General features: G+C 42.5%; 2 protein-coding genes across 2 annotated transcripts in view; both read left to right on the top strand.

The window, feature by feature from the left end:
- LOC141148303 (perforin-1-like) overlaps positions 1-12945 on the top strand; it is a 32942-nt gene extending 19997 nt beyond the window's left edge. Inside the window, exons 3-4 of the mRNA XM_073635601.1 lie at positions 5038-5407; positions 6405-12945. Of these exons, the coding sequence (XP_073491702.1) occupies positions 5038-5407; positions 6405-7124 (1090 nt within the window). The 3' untranslated portion in view covers positions 7125-12945. The remainder of the gene's footprint in view (positions 1-5037; positions 5408-6404) is intronic.
- Positions 1-22789, top strand: part of LOC141148310 (guanylate-binding protein 1-like) — a 1084899-nt gene that overhangs the window by 541597 nt on the left and 520513 nt on the right. The window lies entirely within an intron of this gene.

The following is a 22789-nucleotide window of genomic DNA, read 5'->3' as shown; positions in this document are numbered from 1 at the left end:
GTCTCCCAAGATGCCATCGCATTTTGAGAGACCCAAACCTGGAACCGTTACAGTTTTAAAAGTTACAGTTATAAAAAAAAAAAAAGTAAAAAAAAAAAAAAATACACAAAAAAAATATAAAATAAAAAAAACAAAAATAGTTGTCGTTTTATTGTTCTCTCTCTCTCTATTTTCTCTCTATTGTTCTGCTCTTTTTTACTGTATTCTATTCTGCATTGTTTTATTGTTATGTTTTATCATGTTTGCTTTTCAGGTATGTAATTTTTTTATACTTTGTTTTTTTTATTGTTAACCACCTTTGTGTTTTCAGGTACGCCATTCAGCTGCAGCGCGGATTTATTTATCTTGACAGCAACAGCGTTTGCTCCCACGATACATAAAGCCGTGACTCCAGCGCTGTCGGAGGTGATTTCACCACCACAGTTACATACTTCAGCATATATGCCGAAGCGTGGGGGCAGAAGTGGGTGGAGGAGCGATTTGCTCCTGCCTTTTGCGGGAGGATGCCCCCATGCTTCGGCATATATATATATTTTAGGTAGGCACAGGTTGCGTTAAATGTTTTATTTTTTACTATGGTTTTTTTTTGTATTTGCTTTGCAGGTATGGTAAGTATTACTGTTATACTCTAATGTTACTTTGTTTTTTGTTAACCATCATTTGCTTAGCAGGTACGCCATTCAGTTGCAGCGCGGATTTATTTATCTTGACAGCAACAGCGTTTGCTCCCACGATACATAAAGCCGTGACTCCAGCGCTGTCGGAGGTGATTTCACCACCACAGTTACATACTTCAGCATATATGCCGAAGCGTGGGGGCAGAAGTGGGTGGAGGAGCGATTTGCTCCTGCCTTTTGCGGGAGGATGCCCCCATGCTTCGGCATATATATATTTTAGGTAGGCACAGGTTGCGTTAAATGTTTTATTTTTTACTATGGTTTTTTTTTTGTATTTGCTTTGCAGGTATGGTAAGTATTACTGTTATACTGTAATGTTACTTTGTTTTTTGTTAACCATCATTTGCTTAGCAGGTACGCCATTCAGTTGCAGCGCAGATTTATTTATCTTGACAGCAACAGCGTTTGCTCCCACGATACATAAAGCCGCGACTCCAGCGCTGTCGGAGGTGATTTCACCACCACAGTTACATACTTCAGCATATATGCCGAAGCGTGGGGGCAGTGGGTGGAGGAGCAATTTGCTCCTGCCTTTTGCGGGAGGATGCCCTCATGCTTCGGCATATATAAATGGTGCATGTATGCCCATCATTAGAAGTGGGTGGATGAAGGGAGGTATTCTAATGGTGGGCATACCCACCGATCAATATCTTTTTTTCGTTCAGCCCACAGGCTGCATGAAAAAAAAGTTTACAATATATGCCCAACAAGGACCAGCAACGTACTGGTATGTTGCTGGACTTTGAGTGGTTATACCAGAATGATGCCTGCAGGTTTAGGTATCATCTTGGTATCATTCTTTTCAGCCAGCGGTCGGCTTTCATGTAAAAGCAATCCTAGCGGCTAATTAGCCTCTAGACTGCTTTTACAAGCAGTGGGAGGAAATGCCCCCCCACCGTCTTCCATGTTTTTCTCTGGCTCTCCTGTCCCAACAGGGAACCTGAGAATGCAGCCAGTGATTCGGCCAGCTGACCATAGAGCTGATCAGAGACCAGAATGGCTCCAAACATCTCTATGGCCTAAGAATCCGGAAGCTACGAGCATTTCATGACTTAGATTTCGCCAGATGTAAACAGCGCCATTGGGAAATTGGGAAAGCATTTTATCACACCGATCTTGGTGTGGTCAGATGCTTTGAGGGCAGAGGAGAGATCTAGGGTCTAATAGACCCCAATTTTTTCAAAAAAGAGTACCTGTCACTACCTATTGCTATCATAGGGGATATTTACATTCCCTGAGATAACAATAAAAATGATTTAAAAAAAATAAAAATGAAAGGAACAGTTTAAAAATAAGATAAAAAATCAAAAAATTAATTAAAAAAAAAAAAAAAAAAAAAAGCACCCCTGTCCCCCCCTGCTCTCGCGCAAAGGCGAACGCAAGCGTTGGTCTGGCATCAAATGTAAACAGCAATTGCACCATGCATGTGAGGTATCACCGCGAAGGTCAGATCGAGGGCAGTAATTTTAGCAGTAGACCTCCTCTGTAAATCTAAAGTGGTAACCTGTAAAGGCTTTTAAAGGCTTTTAAAAATGTATTTAGTTTGTCGCCACTGCACGTTTGTGCGCAATTTTAAAACATGTCATGTTTGGTATCCATGTACTCGGCCTAAGATCATCTTTTTTATTTCATCAAACATTTGGGCAATATAGTGTGTTTTAGTGCATTAAAATTTAAAAAAGTGTGTTTTTTCCCCAAAAAATGCGTTTGAAAAATCGCTGCGGAAATACTGTGTGAAAAAAAAAGATGAAACACCCACCATTTTAATCTGTAGGGCATTTGCTTTAAAAAAATATATAATGTTTGGGGGTTCAAAGTAATTTTCTTGCAAAAAAAAATAATTTTTTCATGTAAACAAAAAGTGTCAGAAAGGGCTTTGTCTTCCAGTGGTTAGAAGAGTGGGTGATGTGTGACATAAGCTTCTAAATGTTGTGCATAAAATGCCAGGACAGTTCAAAACCCCCCCAAATGACCCCATTTTGGAAAGTAGACACCCCAAGCTATTTGCTGAGAGGCATGTCGAGTCCATGGAATATTTTATATTGTGACACAAGTTGCGGGAAAAAGACAAATTATTATTTTTTTTTTTTTTTTTGCACAAAGTTGTCACTAAATGATATATTGCTCAAACATGCCATGGGAATATGTGAAATTACACCCCAAAATACATTCTGTTGCCTCTCCTGAGTACGGGGATACAACATGTGTGAGACTTTTTGGGAGCCTATCCGCATAGGGGACCCCGAAAACCAAGCACCGCCTTCAGGCTTTCTAAGGGCGTAAATTTTTGATTTCACTCTTCACTGCCTATCACAGTTTCGGAGGCCATGTAATGCCCAGATGGCACAAACCCCCCCCAAATGACCCCATTTTGGAAAATAGACACCCAAAGCTATTTGCTGAGAGGTATAGTGAGTATTTTGCAGACCTCACTTTTTGTCACAAACTTTTGAAAATTGAAAAAAGAAAAAAAAAAATACGTTTTTCTTGTCTTTCTTCATTTTCAAAAACAAATGAGAGCTGGAAAATACTCACCATGCCTCTCAGCAAATAGCTTGGGGTGTCTACTTTCCAAAATGTGGTCATTTTGGGGCGGTTTTGTGCTATCTTGGCATTTTATGGCCTTCAAAACTGTGATGGGTAGTAAGGAGTGAAATCAAAAATTAACGCTCTTAGAAATCCTGAAGGCGGTGATTGGATTTCGGGGCCCCGTATGAAGCTAGGCTCCCAAAAAGTGCCACTCATGTGGTATCCCCGTACTCAGGAGAAGCAGCAGAATGTATTTTGGGGTGCAATTCCACATAAGCCCATAGCCTGTGTGAGCAATATATCATTTAGTGACAACTTTGTGCAAAAAAAAAAAAAAATTGTCACTTTTCCGCAACTTGTGTCAAAAATTAAATATTCCATGGACTCAACATGCCTCTCAGCAAATAGCTTGGGGTGTCTACTTTCCAAAATGGGGTCATTTGGGGGGTTTTGTGCCATCTTGGCATTTTATGGCCTTCAAAACTGTGATAGGTAGTGAGGAGTAAAATCAAAAATTTATGCCCTTAGAAATCCTGAAGGCAGTGCTTGGTTTTTGGGGCCCCGTACGCGGCTAGGCTCCCAAAAAGTCCCACACATGTGGTATCCCCGTACTCAGGAGAAGCAGCAGAATGTATTTTGGGGTGTAATTCCACATATGCCCATGGCATGTTTGAGCAGTATATCATTTAGTGACAACTTTGTGCAAAAAAAAAAATTGTCACTTTCCTGCAACTTGTGTCCAAATATAAAATATTCCATGGACTCAACATGCCTCTCAGCAAATAGCTTGGGGTGTCTACTTTCCAAAATGGGGTCATTTGGGGGGGGTTTGTGCCATCCTGGCATTTTATGGCCTTCAAAACTGTGATAGGTAGTGAGGAGTAAAATCAAAAATGTATGCCCTTTAAAATCCTGAAGGCGGTGCTTGGTTTTCGGGGCCCCGTACGCGGCTGGGCTCCCGAAAAGTCCCACACATTTGGTATCCCCGTACTCAGGAGAAGCAGCTGAATGTATTTTGGGGTGCAATTCCACATATGCCCATGGCCTGTGTGAGCAATATATCATTTAGTGACAACTTTTTGTAATTTTTTTTTTTGTCATTATTCAATCACTTGGGACAAAAAAAAAAAATATTCAATGGGTTCAACATGCCTCTCAGCAATTTCCTTGGGGTGTCTACTTTCCAAAATGGGGTCATTTGGGGGGGTTTTGTACTGCCCTGCCATTTTAGCACCTCATGAAATGACATAGACAGTCATAAACTAAAAGCTGTGTAAATTCCAGAAAATGTACCCTAGTTTGTAGGCGCTATAACTTTTGCGCAAACCAATAAATATACGCTTATTGACATTTTTTTTACCAAAGACATGTGGCCGAATACATTTTGGCCTAAATGTATGACTAAAATTGATTTTAATGGATTTTTTTTATAACAAAAAGTAGAAAATATCATTTTTTTTCAAAATTTTCGGTCTTTTTCCGTTTATAGCGCAAAAAATAAAAGCGGCAGAGGTGATCAAATACCATCAAAATAAAGCTCTATTTGTGGGAAGAAAAGGACGCAAATTTCGTTTGGGTACAGCATTGCATGACCGCGCAATTAGCAGTTAAAGCGACGCAGTGCCAAATTGTAAAAAGTGCTCTGGTCAGGAAGGGGGTAAATCCTTCCGGGGCTGAAGTGGTTAAAGCAGATATATATACAGATATTTGGAATAATCCAAAATGCCATCTCCATAAAAAGCATACTCCTGATATAATTGTTAAAATGATAGGAAAAATTAGTTCATGGTTTTTATTTTTGAAAATCTTTCTAAATGTGTCCCTTTACCAGCTTCCGGCTTTCAAACCTCATTCTACCGATGAGCAAAGATCTAAAACAGGCCTTGGAGTCTCTGCCACCGACTTATGATGCCACCACTAAAGTTCAATACAGACGACTAATTAGCATCTACGGCACTCATTATATCAACCAAGCAGATGTAGGAGGCCAAGTGGTGGAGGTCAACGCCATCAAGACCTGTCAAGTCACCATAGATGACATACCAATGGAGGAGCTGAAGGATTGTCTTAACATTGAGGCCTCGGTTTCTGTCACTGGAAAAAGTGAAGCAAATGCCACAGCTCGCGCCTGTGAGGAACTAAAGCAAAAATCCAACAGGGGAGAGAGTTTCCATCAAACGTTCAATGAGAAGAGTTGGGAGGTGAGTTGTACAACAGGAATAAGTTGGTTGGCATATACTGTATATATACTGTATATATATATATATATATATATATATATATATATATATATATATATATCACACGCTATATATTGTTTTTTGTATGTTTATGATACATATTATTAGGGTTTTATCTATTTAAATCAATTTCTTGTGGCATCCCTTTGCTCCCCAACTGGCTAGGCTTAGTATTACACTAACTAGGATGAGACATCATAGACCTACAAGCCTGTGAAGAACAAAGGAGACAATGGGGGAGATTTACTAAAACTGGTGCACACAGAGTCTGGTACAGCTGTGCGTAGTAGCCAATTATGGAATGCAACTTTGACGGTAGTTTGGATGGGTGCGACTTGGATACAACTTTGGCTTTGACCAGTGATAACGGACAACTGTTACATTGTAAAACATTCAGTTATGGCTTTCATGCAACTTTTGAGGGTTAACATTGAAGTCTATGGTCCTCAAGTTACATTAAAGTCGGACCAAAGTAGTGCCTGAACTACTTTGAAGTCGCTGCAATTTTAAGTCACACATATACAGTATGAATGGTTATCATTGCAAAACATGGGGAACGACTTGTCGTGTGACTTTGATGTCCAAAGCTGCATGACAAGTCACAGAAGCATGAATGGAGCCTTAATTGAACAAGCTGAAGTTATAAGTTGATTGGTTACTATGCCCAACTGTACCGGACCCTGTGTGCACCAGTAAATCTCCCCCAATGAGCCAACTCTACTTCAGTACACCTAAAACAAACCTCCAGAGAAGATGGACAAATGACCACTTATTTTTCTAGCATTTCATTTGTAGGTATGCAGAGCCTGAGTGGGGGACTGTAAGTCCATAGTAGAATATTCCACCAATGAAGCAACAATGTGGGACTCAATAATATAAAAGCAGCCTGGATCCCTTTGTTATACATGAGAATGTCTTATTGACAATAAACAAAATAATACTTCTTAATGAATTTTAGGTAAGAGGAGGAGAGATCACATTTGAACAGCTCTCCTTTGATGTAAAGAATGGAGAAGGTGCAGCCTCTTTCAAGACCTGGACGGAAAGCCTAAAGACTGACCCCGATATTGTATCCTACTCTCTGGAGCCCATCCACAACCTGGTTGAAGCCAAGAGACCTCAGAGAGAGAGCCTACAGGAAGCCATCAGTGATTACATCTTGGAGAAGGCACTGAGTAAGAACTGCTCTTGCCCATCAGGTTCACAGCTGAGTCCTGGTAGAAAGTGCAACTGCATTTGTCCTGGTGGTCAAGGCAAAAATATAAACTGTTGCCCCTTAAAAAGAGGGCTTGCCAAAGTGGTGGTCACTGTACAACGTGCCTCTGACCTTTGGGGTGACTACAGCTCAAGGGCTGATACCTTTGTAGTAATAAGTGTTGGACCGAATTCTACTCGGACAAAGACCATATGGAACAATAATAATCCAATCTGGGACTCACGGCATGACCTCGGAGTTTTGGAACTTAGTCTAGGGCTTAGCTTGAAGGTGGAGGTTTGGGATGAGGATAATAAATATGATGATGACCTGCTGGGAGAATGTGAAAAACAAGTCAACAGTGGAGTGAAGGAAGAGGTTTGTTACCTTCAATATGGCAGTGTGACTTTTACAGTGAGTGTGCAATGCCTCCTTCACCTGACTGGACCCCTCTGTAGAAACTATGCTTCTTCCGCCAGTTAGACATGTCTTCTATAGTCCAGCCACTTGCTTAAAGCTCATCTCCACCTTTTAGTGATCGTTTGGACAAGGCTGGTTCAAATGAACTATTACCTTCACTAACAGGTGAGCGGCTGGGAGCACTGTATAAACTGTAGGCAGCCCCTGCTACCTATAGTATACAGTGCTGTGTCACGGAGGGAAGAGGATGAAAGGGACTTTTGATGTGCCATATTCAAAAACAAAAAACTAAAAAAAGGAGGATTTAAAAAAAAATAATGACATCTTCATTACAAACATCAACATGTGTGAATCCATATAACATTATTCATCGAACAACAGATGAGAAAGTGTAATAATACATAAGTATTGGTTGCTTCTATCCAAACATGATAAATAAGATTGCATAAAGGGTTAACTTGTTTCGCTAACACTGCTTCATCAGGATCCAAGCCAACAGGAAGAAGTATAATTGCTGTATATATTGAAATACAATAAAATTCCAAATATATAATATTTGTAACATTATTATTCTAAGAAAAACTGCACATGAGGTAGTAGAAAAAAAAAGTGTCGGGGGAGAATAGATTGTGGTGTGGGTTGCAGCTGGGGAAAGTCATAGAGGAACAAGGTGGGGCATGAGGGACGAAGGGCCCAGCTCAGGCTAAAGCCATTACACTTCTTCCTGTTGGATCCTGATGAAGCAGTGTTAGCGAAAAATGTTGATCCTGTATGCCTTCTTATTCATCATGTTTGGGTAGAAGCAACCAATAATTATGTGTAAGGATGAGCCGAACACCCCCCCCGGTTCGGTTCACACCAGAACTTGCGAACAAGCAAAAAATTAGTTAGAACACGCAAACACCGTTAAAGTCTATGGGACACGAACATGAAAAATCAAAAGTGCTCATTTTAAAGGCTTATATGCAAGTTATTGTCATAAAAAGTGTTTGGGGACCTGGGTCCTGCCCCAGGGGACATGGATCAATGCAAAAAAAAAGTTTTAAAAACTAACGTTTTTTCGGGAGCAGTGATTTTAATAATGCTTAAAGTTAAACAATAAAGTGAAATATTCCTTTAAATTTCGTACCTGGGGGGTGTCTATAGTATGCCTGTAAAGTGGCGCATTTTTCTCATGTTTAGAACAGTCCCTGCACAAAATTACATTTCTAAAGGAAAAAAAATCATTTAAAACTACTTGCGGCTATAATGAATTGTCGGGTCTCGGCAATACAGATAAAAGTCTCCCCCGACAGGTCCCCAAACACTTTTTAGGACAATAACTTGCATATAAGCCTTTAAAACTAGCACTTTTGGTTTTTCATGTTAATCTCCCATAGACTTTCGAAATTGTTCGCTATTCGGCGAACACCCAATGTTCGAGTCGAACGTGAACATCGGGCTCATCCCTAATCATGTATATTGTTATACTTTCTCATCTGTTGTTTGATGATTATTATATGGCTCTGCACATGTTGGTTTTAGATACACTTGTGTATTTTTTATTGATGTTTGTAACAAACATGTAATTTTTTTTTTATTCCTTTTTTTTTGTTTTGGATATGGCACATCAAAATTCCCTTTCATCTTCTTCCCTCCCTGAGGTGGGAGAGGGAACAATTAGCTTTTCTGTAATTTTTATAGGGATGGTGCCTGAATAAGGTTATTTTACCTCACCCATACTCCATATCCACTTCTTGTCTCACTCCCAGGACAAAACTAAAGCCGCACTTCTCAGTCATCCATAGGGAACTTTAATTCTATGAATGAAAAAAAATTGCATGCACTTATTTTTGCAGGTAAATGTGCATTTATTATTTTCCCCCCGAAGCCTGAAAAGCATTGCACCCATGATCAGTGTATTGTGGTTGCAATGTCAGGCTCCTGCATATGCTGCCTACAGCTCTCTGCATGTACTGTACCTGAGTATGGACAGACAGTTACTGAGCTGAAGGAAGTGTCAATGGACTACGAGGGTGCTGATCAGTGCGCTCGTAACCCACTGAGAACTACAAATCCAGTGGAAGATGGGACTTGCTGTTTACTCATTCACAGATCACTGTGAACGAATGGCACGACTGTGTGGGAGGAGGCCCACCAAGCCGCACCAATTTTAAATGTGACAGCAGTTGCAGGGAGAAGAACCCCCATCCACTATAACAGGGGGAGGGGTCCTGGGGGTGAGGGGGGCGGTGATTACCAACAAGTTACACCCAAAATACATTGGTAAAGGTGACCCTTTAACCACTTGCTAACCGGGCTATAGACAAATGACGTCCTCGGTCGGAAGTGGAATACCAGGGTTATGGTTCCAGCAATATGCGATTACTCCAGTATTGTTTTTTTTCAGCCGGCGATTCTCTAACCAATAAAAGTTATCCAAGTGGCGGATTCGCTGCTGGATCCCTTTTAGAAATGGTGGGAGGGGTCCTCCCCCCGCCACTTCCCGGTGGTTCTCAGGATTACCTGGATGATCAGTAGCCCCGAGAACTGATCCAGTGGTTGTGGCAGCTGGTAACAGAGATGAGCAAAAGAAAGGTGGCCTCTGCTCATCTCTACAGCCTAAGAGGACCGGAGCGACATCATGACCTCACTTCCAGTTTTGGCCAAATTATTATTATTATTATTATACAGGTTTTTCTATAGCGCCAACAGTTTGAGCAGCGCTTTACAACATGAGGGCAGACATTACAGTTACATTACAATTTGGTACAAGAGGAATCAGAGGGCCCTGCTCGTAAGAGCTTACAATCTAAAAAGGAAGGGACAATTGATACAAAAGGATATAGCTGTGGGGGGCTGAGCTGATGGAGGAAGTAAGACAGTGTTAGTTAGAAGCAGGATAGGCTTCTTTGAAGAGAAGGGTTTTCAGGGATCGCCTAAAGATGGATAGATTAGGGGACAGTCGGACAGATTGGGGTAGGGAGTTCCAAAGGATGGGAGAAGCTCTGGAGAAATCCTGGAGGCGAGCATGGGAGGAGGTGACAAGGGAGCTAGAGAGTAGGAGGTCTTGGGAGGACCGAAGAGAGCGGCTTGGTTGGTATTTTGGGACTAGGTTAGTGATGTCGCTGGGGGCACAGTTATGGATGGCTTTGTAAATTATTGTTAGTACTTTGAATTTTATTCGTTGGGTGAGTGGAAGCCAGTGGAGGGATTGGCAGAGAGGGGTGGAGGACACTGAACGGTTGGTATTGTTGATGAGTCTTGCAGCGGCATTCATTATGGACTGAAGGGGGGGTAGTCTATGTGAAGGTAATCCAATGAGCAGGGAGTTGCAGTAGTCGAGGCGAGAGATGACCAGGGAGGCCCAATGTAAACAAGGCCATTTGTTTTTTAAAACATTAGAACAATGTTTTTTTTTTGTTGTTTTTTCTTCTTTAGATAAAACTCTTTACATTGTAGAGGAGAGAAGTGAGGTCAGTGTAAAAATAAACAAAAATTATTGTGGATTATGTGTGTACTGTTCCCACTGTAATTCTTTGAAAAAGCTAATAAAAAAGTTTAAAAAAATTAAAAAAATAAAAAAAAGTAATTAAAAAATAATAAAAAAAAATTTAAAGCGCTCCTGTCCCGCCAGCTTGCACGCAGTGTTGAACACATACGTAGGTCATGCCCACATATGTTCAAATCACACATGTGAGGTGCAACTGCGAACGTCAGTGAGAGTGCGAGTGAGAGCAATAATTCTAGCGGTAGACCTTCTCTGTTACTCTAAACTGGTAACCTTTAGGAATTTCTAAGGTGTCGCCTATGGAGATTTTTAAGTACCATGGTTTGCCGTCATTCCACTTTAAAGCATGACATGTTGGTTATCTATTTACTTGGCCTACCATCATCTTTCATATTTTCCAAAGCAGTTGGCTTACATATTGTGTTTTTTTTTTTTTTTTTTGTTTTTTTTTAGTCATTAGTGTATTTTTTCCAAAAGAATTGCATTTGGAAAACCTCTGCGCAAATACCGTGTGACATAAAAAATTACAACGATTGCCATTTTATTCTCTAGAACCCCCCAAAAAAATGTTTTGGGCGTTCTAAGTAATTTTCTAGCAAAATAACACTGATTTTTTACATACTGTATATAAAAGAAGTGTCAGAATTGGCCCTGTAGGCAAGTTATTAAAAGGGATAAGAAGGAGCTAGTTATCAATTTCAGCAATAACAGGATTTACTGACCATCTAAAGTATTTACTGAAATGTATTTTTTTTCCAACAGCAGGGCCCTAAATGTTATTGGCTTTACTTTTTATCTGCTTTGTGATTGTTTTTGTGCTTTTGCTTTGCTTTTTATTTTTGTTGTGCCATTGTATAGTTTGCTTGTTTCTAAAGCTGAACTCCAGGCAAACAGCCATATACACAGATGAAATACATAAAAAGGTAGATGTTTTATCCCCCAAAGTTTTTGTATTTCTTTCCATCCAACCCTGAGATTACCACAGCTCTGTCACACAGAACAGTTAACCAGTTGAGAACACTTATGCCGCGTACACACGATCGCACTTTCCGACAACAAAATCCATGTTTTTTTTCCAACAGATGTTGGCTTAAACTTGTCTTGCATACACACGGTCACACAAATGTTTTCGGAAATGCCGAACGTCAAGAACGCCGTGACGTACAACACATACGATGAGCCGAGAAAAATTAAGTTCAACAGCCAGTGCGGCTATTCTGCTTGATTCTGAGCATGCGTGGACTTTTGTACGTCGGACTTATGTGCACACGATCGAAATTTCCGACAACGTATTTTGTTGTCGGAAAATTTGAGATCCAGTTCTCAAATTTTGTTTGACGGAAATGTCCAATGGAGGATACACACGGTCAGAATTTCCGACAACAAGCTCCCTTCGAACATTTGTTGTCGGAAATTCCGACCGTGTGTACGCGGCATTACAGTTAACATAAATATCCTCTATCTCCCTCCAACCTGCAAACTGGATAAAAAAAAGAAAAGCAACAGACATAAGGGGTCATCACTCCACTCATTCTGCTCTCTCCTATCAGTAAGTTCATTGACAGCGCATTTGCACGCAGCAATCTGATTGGCTCCCAGTCCTGCTCCTCCCTTTGCTATTCTTTCATGTGATGCTGTGCAGGGGATGGAAGGAAGAAGATACCAAGTAGTAATTTAAATACACTTGCTGCATTTATTAAAATACATTTATTGATCCATTAATTGCCTTTGTGTCTCTTATACAGTACCTGCCTGGAGTTTTGCTTTAAAGCAATAGAGAGTTGTTTGGTATATACATTTATTTTGGTCTCTCTTTTTTCATTATTTAGCCAGCTATTAATAAAACATTAGATATGAATATTTTGCAGGTGGAACTTTAGTTTCACTTTCATATGTTGACTTGTTTATCCTTATCTGCTTTGCTAAAAAAAACAGTATTTTACCGAGCTCAGTAGCTCAAGCTAACATTTATACACACAAAGCAAATAAATCAGAGCAGTTGAAGTAGAACTGTGGCCAGGCTATGGACATTAACCACTTGCAGACCGCCCACCGTAGATATATTGGAGCAGGGCAGGGAGAGGTAGAGATAGTCTGAAGGTAAACAGCTACTGTGCTCTCTGTTTAGTGCTCTGTGTATTACATGTTTGTTTGTAAAACTAGGATTTTGTATCATGAAATGAAATTTTTATAATGAAAAGTCTCCATTGAATCTGAAGCTATCAATGTATCTGAACACCAGACACATGTACTTGTATCACATGTGGACATACATGAAGATTCTTTGAAGGATCGTCATTTCTCTTTCTTGCTTTGCCAATGAAAATAATTTAGGTGTAAAATGTAAAAAATAAAAATAAAACTGCTTGTGCAACATAAGGCGTAGTCTTTCTGTGTGTCCGATGTGATTGTATGATGGAAATTACTAACTCCCCTTGACAGTTGTCTTCATGTAGGAACAGGTAGAGAGGAGAGATACGGTGCCACCATGTGTCTGTGGCCACTCAATGTGGTGGAGTCCAATATTTATTATTATTTCTTTTTTTTTTTTTTTTAAACCCTGTCAGGTTTAGCACTGGGGGCTCCCCTAGCGAGATTACCCCTCATTTCCTGTACTGTGGACAACTTTTGCCAGGCAAGAAGTAAATCTGCAACAGGAAACATGAAATAAAAAGCTATAAAAATAGAGAGAGATTTTTTTTTTAGTTCGCTACAGCTAGGGAGGGATATAATCACCAGTCAGTTTTTTTTTTTTTTTGCCATCTGTGTCCCATTGGGGAGATTTATCTTCACTTCCTGTCCCATAGCAAAAACAGGAAGTGAGAGGAAATCACTGCATATAAAAAGGAATCCCTTGGGCCCCCCCCAGTTTACCAGAACTAGTGTCCCTATTGGAAGATTTCCCCTCTGTTACTGTTCAGGGGACAACCCAAAATGTGTGATTTTCTTTTATTTCAATTGTAATGGTAATGGTAAACAGGACAAATAGAGAGGGTGAATCTCCCTAATGGGGGCACAGACCGCAATAAAAACTGACAGGGGTTCTAATCCTCTCCACTCTATTCAAAACTAAAAAAAATGTTTTGCATTCAGTTATACGTTGATATATCAAATGAGTTCTACCTTGTCTTCAAAAATATGCTTTGAAAACGGTGTTGGAAACTTCAGGACTCTCAAGCACAAATGAAGAATATTTGGTAAATTAAAAACAAACACACAAAACATGTTAATGCTTATCAAAATGTCCTAATATACACCGATCAGCCTTAACTTTATGGTCACCCACCTAATATTGAGTAGGTCCCATTTTGACGCCAAAACAGCCCTGACTCATTGTAGCATTGATACCACTAGACCTCTGAAGGTATGCTGTGGTATCTGGCACCAAGCTGTCAGCAGAAGCCACTTAGCCACTTCCCACCCGGTCAATAGCAGATGGCCGCCCGGGAAGTGGTTCTGTTATCCTGACTGGGCATCATATGACGTCCAGCAGGATAACATGCTGGCGAGTGCGAGCAGCACGGCGATCGCCAGTGCGGCGTGTCAGTCTGACACCCCGCATCTCCCATCGTGATAAGAAGCCTCTGAGGCTTCTTACCACGTGATCAGCTGTGACCAATCACATCTGATTATCACGTGAACCAGGAAGTGCCGGTAAATGTCATTCCTCGGTTCGCATTGACAGGGAGAGCCGATCGGTGGCTCTCCCTGTCAGGGGGGGTCTGTGCTAATAATCATTATGTTGATTAGTTGATTATCAGCACAGCCCCATCAGATGTGCCAAAATGGGACCCAGACAGTGCCCACTCAGGATCGCCCATCAGTGCCCAATAAAGTGCCAATCAGTGCCAATTAGTGCCCTCCACAGTGTCAGTTAGTGCCCATCACATTGCCAATCTGTGCCCTACAGTAACACCTGTCAAAAACCTAATCACCTCATCATCAGTGCTGTCCATCAGTGCCACCTGCCAGTGCCACCTGTCAGTGCCAATCAGTCTCACCTATCAGTGCCAATCAGTGCCGCCTGTCAGTGCCCATCACAACCACCTGTCAGTGCCCATCAGTGCCGCCTGTCAGTGCCCATCAGTGCTGCATATCAGTGCCGCCTATCAGTGCCCATCAATTCTACATATCAGTGCCTCCTCATCAGTGCCTATCAGTGCCACCTTATCAGTGCCAACTCATCAGTGCCTATCAGTGCCACCTTATCAGTACCAACTCATCATTGCCCATCAGTGAAGGAGAAACCAAAATTTTATAAACGATACAAAGAAAAACTTTTTTTTTTCAAAAATGTTGGTCTTTTTTAGTTTGTTTAGAAAAAAATAAAAACCCCAGTGGTGATCAAATACCACCAAAAGAAAGCTCTATTTGTGGGAAGAAAATGATAAAAATTTAGTTTGGGTACAGTGTAGCATGACCGCGCAATTGTTATTTAAACAGCGACTGCGCTGAAAGCTGAAAATTGTCCTGGGCAGGAAGGGGCGAAAGTGCCTGGTATTGAAGCGGTTAAGTTGGGAGGTGGGGCCTTCAAGAATTAGACAGTTTTTTTCCAGCACAACCCACAGATGCTTGATTTGGAGTCCAAGTCAACACCACAAACTTGTTCTTGTGTTCTTCAAACCATTCTTGAACCATTTTTGCCGTGTGGTGTGGTGCATTATCCTGCTGAAAGAGGCCACTGCCATCAGGAAATACTGTTTCTATAAAGGGGGTTACTTAGTCACCAACAATGTTTAACTAGGTGGTACATGTCAAAGTAACATCTGCAGGAATGGCAGGACCCAAGGCTTCCCCAGCAGAACATTGCCTAAACAATCACACTGCCTCCGCCGGCTTGCCTTCTTCCCATACTGCATCCTGGTGCCATCTCTTCCCCATGTAAGTGGTGCGCAAGCCCCCCGGGCCGTCCACATAATGTAAAGGAAAATGTGATTCATCAAACAAGGTCACCTTCTTCCATTGCTGCTTGGTCCAGTCCTGATGCTCATGTGCCTATTGTAAGCTCTTTTTTTTTACACCGCCACATTGATTGGTGTAGAGTACAAAAAGACCTCCAGTCTTTGGTGGGAGACTTCATGCCAGATTCTTCAGACAGATTCCTGTGGTTCAATGCCTAGAAGGCAGCACAGAAAGACTGCTTCTAGACTACAGCAGTAGGCCACCAGAAGATTGGGCTAGGTGTAAAAAAAAAAAAAAAAAGTATAAAGCAAGTTAACATTTTGATTGCCAGACAAATTTACCCATTCAACTTCATGCAGTTTTTTTACAAAGCAAGATTATATTAGATCATGACAAGGAAGTGAACACAAAAGACTACAGAGGATACAAGTTGTCCAGTGCATGCTTCTTACTGGGCTGCCAATCAACATCATCCCTGTAATCCACTTTAGGGATAGTGTCCTGACCAGGGCTGGTGCAAGAATTTTTCACACTCTAGGCAAAACCAGCGCCCATCAAATGCAGCCTCACCAGCGCCCATCAAATGCAGTCTCACCAGCGCCCATCAAATGCAGTCTCACGAGCGCCCATCAAATGCAGTCTCACCAGCGCCCATCAAATGCAGCCTCACCAGCGCCCATCAAATGCAGGCTCACCAGCGCCCATCAAATGCAGCCTCACCAGCGCCCATCAAATGCAGCCTCACCAGCACCCATCAAATGCAGCCTCACCAGCGCACATCAAATGCAGCCTTACCAGCGCCCAATAAATACAGCCTCACCAGCACCCATTAAATGCAGCCCACCAGCGCCCATCAAATACAGCCTCACCAGCGCCCATCAAATGCAGCCTCACCAGCGCCCATCAAATGCAGCCTCACCAGCGCCCATCAAATGCAGCCTCACCAGTGCCCATCAAATGCAGCCTCACCAGCGCCCATCAAATACAGCCTCACCAGCGCCCATCAATGCAGCCTCACCAGCACCCATGAAATGCAGCCTCACCAGCGCCAATCAATGCAGCCTCACCAGCACCCATCAATGCAGCCTACCAATGCCCATCAATGAGTGTTTGCTTGCTTCCATTCATTCGGGAGTCGGGACACAGACACAGTCCTCCGCCGCCGCTGTGCCTCTGACACTATGTGCGAACAGAGTGGCCGCCGCCTGTTGATGCTGTGACTTAGTTGCTATCTACAGAGAGAAGAGAGTAAGAACACCAGTGGTTGGGTGCCCTAGGTAGCAGGGCGCCCTAGGCGGCTGTCTAGTTTGCCTAGTGGTAGCACCGGCCCTGGTCCTGACCGATGATGGGGTGATACCAACGGACACTGTTGCCAGAGTCACTCAACAACTTGAGGGGGGTGGGTGTAAACTGCTTTCTGGACAGCCTCCTTATTTAAGCGGCCCGTGATTGTGGTCGGGAGAGGCAGAATGGGGAGAATCCTATGTAAACAAGGCATTTCCCTGTTCTGCCTAGTGACATGTCAGCGATCTACTGCTTCCTGTGATCGGGAGCAGTGATCGCTGACGTGTCAGTTTTAGCCCATCCCCCTCACAGTTAGAATCACTCCCTAGGACACACTTGACCCCTTCAGTGCCCCCTAGTGGTTAACCCCTTCCCTGCCAGTGTCATTTACACAGTAATCAGTGCATTTTTATAGCACTGATCGCTGTATAAATGACAATGGTCCCAAAAATGTGTCAAAAGTGTCCGATGTGTCCGCCATAAAGTGGCAGTCATGATAAAAAAAAAAAAAAAAAAAAAATCGCAGATCACCGCCATTACTAGTAAAAAATAATAATAATAATAAAAATGCCATAAACCTATTTTGTAGAAGCTATAACTTTTGCACAAACCAAATCAGAATACGCTTATTGCGATTTTTTTTTTACCAAAAATATGTAAAAGAATACATATCGGCCTAAACTGAGGAAAAATTTTGATTTTTTAAAAAAAAATTGGGATATTTATTATAGCAAAAAGTAAAAGATATAGAGGCTGATTTACTAAGAACAATGTGTTGCGCCGGTTCATACCTTAATTGTTGTGCCGGATAAATAATTGATTAAGCGTGCGAACCGGCGCACGCAGACACGCAACGAGATAATAAATATGTAAATGGCAACTGGTGGCAGGGTAACTGCAGGGTCATTGATAATAGCGCACGCCCATCTCGTTGGATGTGTCTTGTTAGGCAATTAGTAGGTGTTCTCACTTAATTAACCCCTTTGATGCTAATCTCATTCCTATCACTTCTAATATGTCTTTGAAATGTTTTTTTTTTCTATTTTCACACAAATATTTCAATACATTACAAAGAACAGAATAGTGTTTCTAAACCCAATAAATTCATATTTTCAGATCTTGATCTTTAAAGGTGATCATACACTGCAATCTTAAAAAAATAGAAAACATTATAAAAATGAGATTAGGCAAGAGCCTGTTTGATTTCCAAAAATTTGAATTCCCGTATTTATCGGCGTATAACACGTACTTTTTTTCCCCTTAAGATCAGGGGAAAATACACCGAACCGCTGCCTCGGAGGGGAAGAAAGGAACGAGCGCCGCTGAAATAGACAGAGCCGAGTGTACTGTGTACTCGGCTCCGCTCGCAGTCATGCCCAGTCCGGCCTCCTAGCATTTACATCCCGCCATTTGAACGGTGTTATGTCCATCATAGGAGCCGGGCCAAGGGGCGGGACTGGGTGGGAATGCGAGACCAGTCGGGAGGAGCCGAGTACACAGTACACTCGGCTCTGTCTATTTTGACGGCGCTCGTTCCCTCCTTCCCCTCCGTGTTTGTAGATTAACTACATTAAGGAACTCTCAGTGGCACATGGCACCTCCTGGGTCTGGTTTACTGGGATATCGCTGCTCAACCTAAACTGAGCCATGATGCTAATGTGAAAATGCCCATTTCCTGGCATTTATCAAACTAAAAATGACTGTCACTAATCCAAAAGAGCCATTTAGTGCACTACTACGTGCTTTAAGATGGCGGTTCAAAGTGCGCCTGTTGGGCAAGGCTGCAGATGAACACTGATCATTCTGCAATGATGGACAAGGCTGCAGATGGACACTGATAAGGCTGCATTGATGGGCATTTAAATGTGAGTCTTTTCCTTAAACTTCCCTCCTAAAAGTTTTTTTTCCCTAAACTTCCCTCCTAAACTTGGGGTGCGTGTTATACGCCGATAAATACGGTAATTGTTCAAGTGCGTATTCCTATTACCTATTTTGCCAAAATATCGAGTTGTACAGAGATTGGACAATCAGATTGCATAGTGCATGACCATCTTAAGTGCCAAATTTGGAATGTAGATGTGCCATGACCCCCTTGTATTTTCACAAGTGGACACAAGAACCTACATCTATAGTTACACATTTGGGCAGCACAGTGGTGTAGTGGTTAGCACCTTCACCTAGCAGCAAAAAGGGTCGTTGGTTTGAATCCCACCCATGACACCATCTGCCGTGAGTTTGCATGTTCTCCCTGTGCCTGCGTGGGTTTCCTCCTACAATCTAAAAACATGCTGTAAATCGGATCCTGTCTAAATTGGCCCCAATATGAATGAATGTGTGTTAGGCACCCACACAAACACCACCCCATTTAAAAGAATATATATTTTTTCTTAATTTGCAAATAAGGATCATCTCTTCCTCAGAGAACTTAGCAGCAGTACAAGCAACTTCCTGTAGGGGCGTGATGTCATTCTAGCCACCGCTTTCCGAGAACCACATATACGCATACCTGTGTGCACACAGCAGTTGCGCATCTCACATACATGGTGGTCACGCATTTAGATGCAGAAACCAAATTTTTATGGAAATTAATAGTAAAGCAGATACAGATTTCCAGGACTGGACTAACAAAATGTTTCTAGTGAAAGGCAACTGGTGTTTTCTATTTTCAATGGGCCATTGACATGCATCACAGTTGAACTTAGGAATGTGTCTTTGCAAAGTTAAACTACATGAAATCCTTTCTTATTTTTGCTTGGGGATAGAGTGCAGAGGGATTAGAAGGCTGGTCAGTTTTTGGTGATGTCTGCACCCCTGATAGGGTAAAGACACCTCTCAAATTTTGCCAGTTTCTCCTTCAAATTTATTCACTTCCTGTCACATAGCCAAACAGGAAGTGAGGGTAAAACCCTACCAATGTCTTTCTTTGGGGACACACAGGTCCATCTATCTAGTTTCCCCATTAGGTAAATTGCACTCTAGCATTTTGCTCTGTACACCCCAAATAATTAGGTATCTTGGACTTTGGGGTTTATTTACTAAAGGCAAATCCACTCTGCACTACAAGTGCACTTAGAAGTGCAGTTGCTGGAGATGCAAGAAAAAAAAACTTTGCTTCTACATGATTGAACGTTAAAATCAGTAGGCATCTTAGGAGCAGTATAGGCCCCCAGGCAGTACAGTGCACTGGGGCCCTATCTACACAATCACGCATGAGAATAAAAATGCAAATTTCAAAGCACATTTAAAAGCAAATTCCAGTTAAAAGTGGTAAAGTAGGTCCATCATCAAGGGGCACCCCAGAAACATAGGGGGGAATCTGGTTTCCAGAGACCACCTACCGCAGAAAGAATGGGGGGTTACTGATATAAGGGGGAAACCTTTATATCAGTGCCCCCTTATATTATCGTATTCACTCCCCCCTTACATCATTGACCCCCCTCAGACTTGCCTGGCGGCACTGTCACTGACCTCCTCTCAGGTGCACTGTGCAGGGCTCAGTTAGACGGCTCCAGGTTGGTGGCTCTGGTTTTATCCCATAGTCTCCTCTCCACAGTCCACACACGTCTGACTTCTTCCATGACCCCCATCCTGGCGGCACTCCCACTCTTAACTCCTCTCCAGACTCCCCCTCAGAGACTGCAGACATGATATAAGACAAGAGATGGTCAGAGGTTGCGGACATGATACAAGAGATGGCTAGAGTCTGAGGACAGGATACAAGAGATGGCTAGAGACTGAGGACAGGATACAAGAGATGACTAGAGACTGAGGACATGATACAAGAGATGGTTAGAGACTGTGGACATGATACAAGAGATGGCTAGAGACTGAGAACATGATACAGACTGAGGACATGATGCAAGAGATGGGTAGAGACTGAGGACAAGATACAAGAGATGGCTAGAGACTGAGGACAGGATACAAGAGATGGCTAGAGACTGAGGACATGATACAAGAGATGGTTAGAGACTGTGGACATGATACAAGAGATGGCTAGAGACTGAGAACATGATACAGACTGAGGACATGATGCAAGAGATGGGTAGAGACTGAGGACAGGATACAAGAGATGGGTGGAGACTGAGAACATGATACAAAAGATGGTCAGAGGCTGCAGGCATGATACAGGAGGTGTCAGAGGCTACGGGCATGGTACAGGAGATGGTTAGAGACTGAGGACATCATACTAAAGATGGTCAGAGACTGCAGACATAGTACAAGAGATGGCCAGAAACTGCAGACATGATACAAGAGATCAATGCAGCCTCACTGTGCCCATCCATGCAGCCTCACTGTGCCCATCAAACACATCTTTATAGTACCCATCAATGCAGCATCACTGTCCCCATCATTGCAGCCTCTGTGTCCATCATTGCAGCCTCACTGTGCCCATCAATGCAGCCTTGCCGTGCCCATCAATGTAGCCTCGCCGTGCCCACCAATTGCAGCCCCTGTGTGCCCAACAATAGCAAGCCCCTGTGTGCCTACCAATTGCAGCCTCTGTGCCCACCAATTGCAGCCTCTGTGCCCACCAATTTCAGCCTCTGTGCCCACCAATTTCAGCCTCTCAGTTTCCTGGATAACACAGAGCGCTCCCCTCCCTATGTCCTCCGGTGCTCGTATGTCACGGAGCTGACCTGTCTGTGTGTGCAAGGTCCCACCCCCCTAGACTGGCTTGTGTGATAGGTGGAACACTGATTCAATCAGTGTTCCATCTAGAAGAAGACTATCACACAAGCCAGTCTAGGGAGGCAGGACCTTGCACACAGACCCAACAGCACCGTGACATACAAGTGCCGGAGGACAGAGGGAGAAGAGCACTGCAGCCACCGCTCAAAGCAGCCCCAGGGCAGGCGGCCTACCGGGAAATTTCCCGGTATCCTGGTAGGCCAGTCTGGCCCTGGCTGAGGTCGCTGGGCAGGTGGGGCCCCCCAGGCAAGTGTGGCCCCGGGCAACTGCCCAGCGTGCCCATGCGAAAAGACAGCCCTGGTTAAAATCACCAGTGCTTCCCCTCAGATTTTCAGCAACTACACTTGTACTGCAGAGTGGATTTGCCTTTAATAAACCCCAAATTACCTAATCATTTGGGGTGTGCACAACAAAGTGCTAGAGTGCAATTTGCTTAATGGGGACACTAGTTAGATTGATCTGTGTGTCCCCAAGAAAGGACGTTGGTAGGGTTTTACCCTCACTTCCTGTTTGGCTATGTAACAGGAAGTGAAGCCAATTTTAGGAAAAGGGACAACCCGTTGAGGTGAAATACAGTATAAACAATGTTGTTGTGATCTCTGTACCATGGTATGCTTATATTTTCTGCTTAAAAATAATTTATAAAAAAAAAGGAAAGGGACACAAAGCCCAACCTAAAAAAGACAAGCAGGGGTTCTAACACTCACTTGGTTTCTCTCAAATGCCCACAATTAGAATAGGATTACCTTGAGCTAGAGTTTAGCTCAGTGCTCTAAATCAGTGCTTCTCAACCCTGTCCTCAAGTACCCCCAACAGGATATGTTTGCAGGTTTTCCTTCATCTTGCACAAGTGCTTTAAATAAGTCAATGGCTTGGTATTTTGGACAGCTATTTTAGCTAAGATAAATTCCCAAAACATGTTCTGTTGGGGGTACTTGAGCACTAAGGATGAGTACCACTGCACTAAAAAGAAAATTGAATACTTACCTCTCTGTAATTTTCCTTTCCAGGTGACTATTCATGGCAGCATACACACAATCCATGCATATGCTACCATGAAGGCACCAGGAACATAACTTGTAGACAAATTACACCTGTTTTGTTTTGACATGCGAATCAGCCTAGTTAAGCTGCAGCTGGGAATTCTGTTGCATGAAAAGTAACAAAAAACATCAAAATTTGCAACAATTTTTATTGGTCAACAAAACAGGACTTGGAAAACAAGGAAAGTGCTCTCACAGACAAATGTCACAGCAAGACTCTCCATTTGAGTCAGATACAGAACAAATCCTCTCACAAACTTCTCCACAAGACTCCTCAGTATCCCCAGTAATATTATTACAATTTGAAAAGATGCTTCATA

The sequence above is a fragment of the Aquarana catesbeiana genome, linkage group LG06 (genome assembly GCF_042186555.1).
Source record: "Aquarana catesbeiana isolate 2022-GZ linkage group LG06, ASM4218655v1, whole genome shotgun sequence".
In the NCBI taxonomy this organism is placed as follows: domain Eukaryota; kingdom Metazoa; phylum Chordata; class Amphibia; order Anura; family Ranidae; genus Aquarana; species Aquarana catesbeiana.
Note: the sequence above shows the minus strand (reverse complement) of the source record. Positions and strands in the feature narration are given on the sequence as shown.